General features: G+C 37.0%; 2 protein-coding genes across 4 annotated transcripts in view; one reads left to right on the top strand and one right to left on the bottom strand.

Moving 5' to 3' along the window:
* The first annotated feature begins 335 nt into the window (after positions 1-335).
* Positions 336-4186, top strand: part of LOC108742202 (basic salivary proline-rich protein 2) — a 15607-nt gene continuing 11756 nt past the window's right edge. Inside the window, exons 1-3 of one of the 3 annotated variants that reach the window (XM_018477283.2) lie at positions 336-825; positions 967-1147; positions 1213-1988. In XM_018477283.2, coding sequence (XP_018332785.1) covers positions 604-825; positions 967-1147; positions 1213-1904 — 1095 coding nt within the window. In that variant the 5' untranslated portion in view covers positions 336-603 and the 3' untranslated portion in view covers positions 1905-1988. Of the gene's footprint in view, positions 826-888; positions 1148-1212; positions 1989-4186 lie in introns of those variants that run through there. The other 2 variants (XM_025975155.1, XM_018477280.1) reach the window with 2 other exon arrangements.
* Positions 1981-4141, bottom strand: LOC112904628 (probable elongator complex protein 3). Its single transcript, XM_025975153.1, has 5 exons — positions 3670-4141; positions 3448-3617; positions 3173-3390; positions 2881-3111; positions 1981-2823 (listed from the first exon to the last, which is right to left on the bottom strand). Exons 1-5 carry the CDS (start codon positions 4127-4129, stop codon positions 2376-2378), a joined length of 1527 nt encoding a protein of 508 aa, XP_025830938.1. The 5' UTR covers positions 4130-4141; the 3' UTR covers positions 1981-2375.

Below are 4186 nucleotides of genomic sequence, written 5' to 3'. Positions count from 1 at the left end.
GAGGTTATATCCATAGATGTTATGTCCATAGATAGGGTTATATTCGTAAAACGACTGTGGTTAAACAGACGTATTTTGGTTTCACTAAACTAAATAACTCCAATACAAAAAATAGCACTTCAAAATAATCAAATCAACTCTACTTCATCATGAAATTCATTATTCTCTTTATACCATAACTGGATACAAAAAATCCTCAATTTTATTATTTCTTAAATGGTTGAATAAACACATTCTTCTACGGAAGTCAATGGTCACATTCATAGATAATCGTTAAACAATATGTCACCCTTTGTGTATCTATCATCTATGATATGTCACTTTCCAGTCACTCATAGACAAGGTCACTTTTTTTATTGGTTATGTCTACTGTTACGTATATTACGCGTCAGTTTTGGTGTTTATTGTTAAATTATATTAGAAATTGAAATTTTAACCAATTATAACACTTTAATACTTTCAAATGGTCTTCATAGTATATAAATAAGTTAAAACCACGTTATTATTTTGCTACTTTTAGTAACATCTTTTGCAAATTTGCTTTCATTGACAATCTTTCAGACTCATTAAGTACACTTCTATTAGAACGTTTTTAAGAGGACAATGTCGCTGACGTTTGTCCAAAGAAATAACAGGCCTCCTCCAAACCCTGCACAGATCCAGAAAATGCTGGATGAAAATGGCCATTTAATACAAACCATTCAAGAGTATCAAAGTAAGGGCAAAGCTCAAGAATGTTTACAATATCAGCAAGTCCTTCATAGGAATTTAGTGTACCTAGCAAGCATTGCAGATGCATCACAGAATGTGCATGCCCTTTTACCAGTAAGTAGACATTAAGTTCAAAGTAATAAACCAATTGTTTTGATACTTTTGTTATAAATGCAGCCTCCTCCTGGTGCAAATCCTCCTTCTATACCCCCATCAAGCACAGAACAGCACATTAACAATTACAATCCCCAACAGCAGCAAGGCTACCGTCAACCTGCTATTCCTCAAAGGCCAGCTGGGACTCCTCAACCTTATCCTCAACGTGGATACCAACAAGGTCAATATCCAGGTCAGTTTATACCCCAAGGGACTTCATATCCCCAGCAAAGTCAATTTCCATCAAATCCACCCAACCAACCACCAGGATATCCTGCAGGTAATTTTAACAATAATGTTTAAGAATTTGATATGTGTAGTTCAAACAAAACGATTTATTTTTAGGTTCTCAGCCAGCATATGGGCAATTACCATCCACAACAAGCCACAGCACTTATCCTCAGTCAGGATATGGGACACCACCTCCAAATGGTGCTCCTCCGCAGTCTGTTCCCTACCCACCTCCAGGTGCTCCTGCACATAATCAGCCTTCCTCTTATGGTGCTCCTCCAGTTTCATCACCATATCCTCCAGCAGCAAACGGTCCTCAAAATTATCCACCCCAACAGGGTTACCCTCCACAACCTCAAAACTATCCTCCTCCACCACCTAGCAGCCAGCCTCAAGGGGCTCCGACGTATTCTGGCCAACCAAGTCCAGGACCAGCCAATTACGGACCTGGTAATACTCAATCTCCTCCATTTACCGGTTCTCCGCCAAATACACAGGCACCCGTAGTTACGTCTGCACCAGGCCCAGCTCCTGTTACTAGCCAGGCACCCTATCAAGCGCCCTACCCTTCAAGTACGCAACCTTCAAATATTTCACCAGCCGCGTATTCGGCACCGAATCAATCATATCCTCCTGCACCTACGCCTAGTAATTACGGTTATGGGGCACAATCCGGATATCCACCTCAACCCCATTATGGAGGTCAACCTCAAGGCTATCAGTATCCGAGACCGCCAGCCGGACAAGGGCCTCCCCCTCAAGGTCAATACGGTTACAATTATCCGCCACAACCGAACCCGCAGTAAACGATTTCATGAATGTTTGTTTTTGCTTGAATTACATTTTGATTATATGGACTGATCAGTTATTGAATATATAATATCAATTTAGACCTTTTTTTATTACTTTTATGGAATGATTACGTAGCTATTACTAGTTTTAATTTGAAAGTTAATCTGTAAGTCATGTACGTTTGATGAAATCTTTGATGTTTAAATGTTGTCTAAAAATGAGAATTTGATAAATTTTATCACTAAGGTAGTCAATTTAATGTGTAGCTTATGTGTACAACAAGAAAAATTAAAATATATAAGAACATTTCTTTTGAGTAAAATTACTTATCTTTTCCCATTCAAGTAAAATGGCGTTTTTTTTGAGTTTTTATGTTCCTTTGAAACAAGAAACGTAACTAGTAGTATAAGTTTAAAACAATTCAATAATTGTATTGTTTTCAAATTAAGGAATAGTGAATAAAAAAGGTAAAGATGAAATAAATCTTACTTGCCAAGTGCTTTGTATTTTTCCCGAAAGGTTTGGAGAAACATTTCATCAGTTTCGAGATCTCGCACTTTCGCTAATTCTTCAGATATAATAAGGCCAGACTTCTTATATTTAAACTTTCCTTCGTAAAGATCGAGGGCACTCTTGTAATTATTTACTAAACTTTTTACCATATATGGGCCTTCAAGTTCATATCCAAATTTTCTGTAGTAATTTCGCGTTCCCACACCTGAGATGACAGCAATTTTTGTAGATCTGTGTTCTTTAATTGCAATCCGTTCTGCCTGTTCCATTAAGAGGGCTCCGTAGCCTTGGTGCTGAAATTTTTGTGGATCTCGTTCGTGAACAGCAACTACACTACCATAAACATGTAATTCTCTAATTATGGAGCAGTTCCCTTTAAGCTCAGCTCGAAAGGTGGTTTCAGGAGCACACTTTCTTAATCTAAAAAACATCCAATTATAAAATAAATTGGCTATCTTTTAAATAATACTTTCTCACCTCAATAAGCCCACAAGTATATCCAGCTCAGGATCTTCATAGCTTAAAAAACTCTCCCATCCACCATTTGCACTATAATCTCTTCTTACATACTCAATATGATTAGGCCTTACTTTTGAGTGAATTTCAGCAATTCCAACTTCTCTTGTTCTTACATCTCTACATTTAAGCCCCAAATCTTTCATTCTTGCAAGTGCCAGCTCCCTTAAGTTTCCATGTTCGACTCCCGAGCTGTAAAAAATTATCAATGCATGTAGTAACAGAAATCTTTTAGTGCTGAACTTATACTTGCCTTACTAAGGGCATAGGTATATCACGTTGGACTCGATAAACCCTACACCAAGGAGGTATTAAAGAAAGAATTTTTGCAATCAAGTCTACTAATACTGAGGGAGGGTAGCTTTTGTAACGACCGGTCTTCCACAATTCGTACAAACCGGTACCGCGTATAACTAGGGTAGGATAGATTTTCATTCCATCAGGTCGAAAATTTGGATTTTCAAAAAGTTCCTGAAACAAGCGTGTACATTCATTTATTGTATTCACAAATTAAACTTCTTTATTTACAACAAACTGTTCAATGTCTCTTTCTATGTCAACATTTGGGAGATTTGGCATCATATGGGTTACTACTTTAAAACCGCAATCTTTTGAAAATTTAAAGGTGTCAATAACTGACTTAACAGTGTGCCCCCGATTCGTATCTCTGGCTACATCTTCATAAACAGACTGAAGACCTACAAATAACGATTTTAAAAAATAAAACTACATTTAGTGAATATTCTTTACCAATTTCTAATCTTGTACATCCATAATCAAGCATATCTGTTAAATGTTTAGGAGTACAGTAGTCAGGCCGTGTCTCAATGGTAATACCAATGCATTTAACATTAGATCGCTCAGAGTATTTAACAGATTCTTCAACGTTTTCACTTTTATGACCAGAAAGCGCATCATGCAAATTTTTAATAAAATAATCACGGTAATCTTCAGAAAGGCTCATAAATGTCCCTCCCATTATAATAAACTCAACTTTATCTACACTATGGCCCAATTGCTTTAGCTGATCCACCCTATGTCTTGTTTGAAGATATGGATCATATCTAGCCCTAATTGCTCTCATTGAAGTTGGTTCATACCCTGTATAACTTTGTGTTGAATATTCAAAATCAGAATCTGGTCCTCCTGGACAATATACACAAATATTTCCAGTCATATTAATGTGAGGACAACGATGTGGTTTACACATGACTGCTACAACAGCTATCTATAAAGATGAGAATGAAAGGAATTATTCTGGCCAACC

The sequence above is a fragment of the Agrilus planipennis genome, unplaced genomic scaffold (assembly GCF_000699045.2).
Source record: "Agrilus planipennis isolate EAB-ADULT unplaced genomic scaffold, Apla_2.0 scaffold283, whole genome shotgun sequence".
In the NCBI taxonomy this organism is placed as follows: domain Eukaryota; kingdom Metazoa; phylum Arthropoda; class Insecta; order Coleoptera; family Buprestidae; genus Agrilus; species Agrilus planipennis.
Note: the sequence above shows the minus strand (reverse complement) of the source record. Positions and strands in the feature narration are given on the sequence as shown.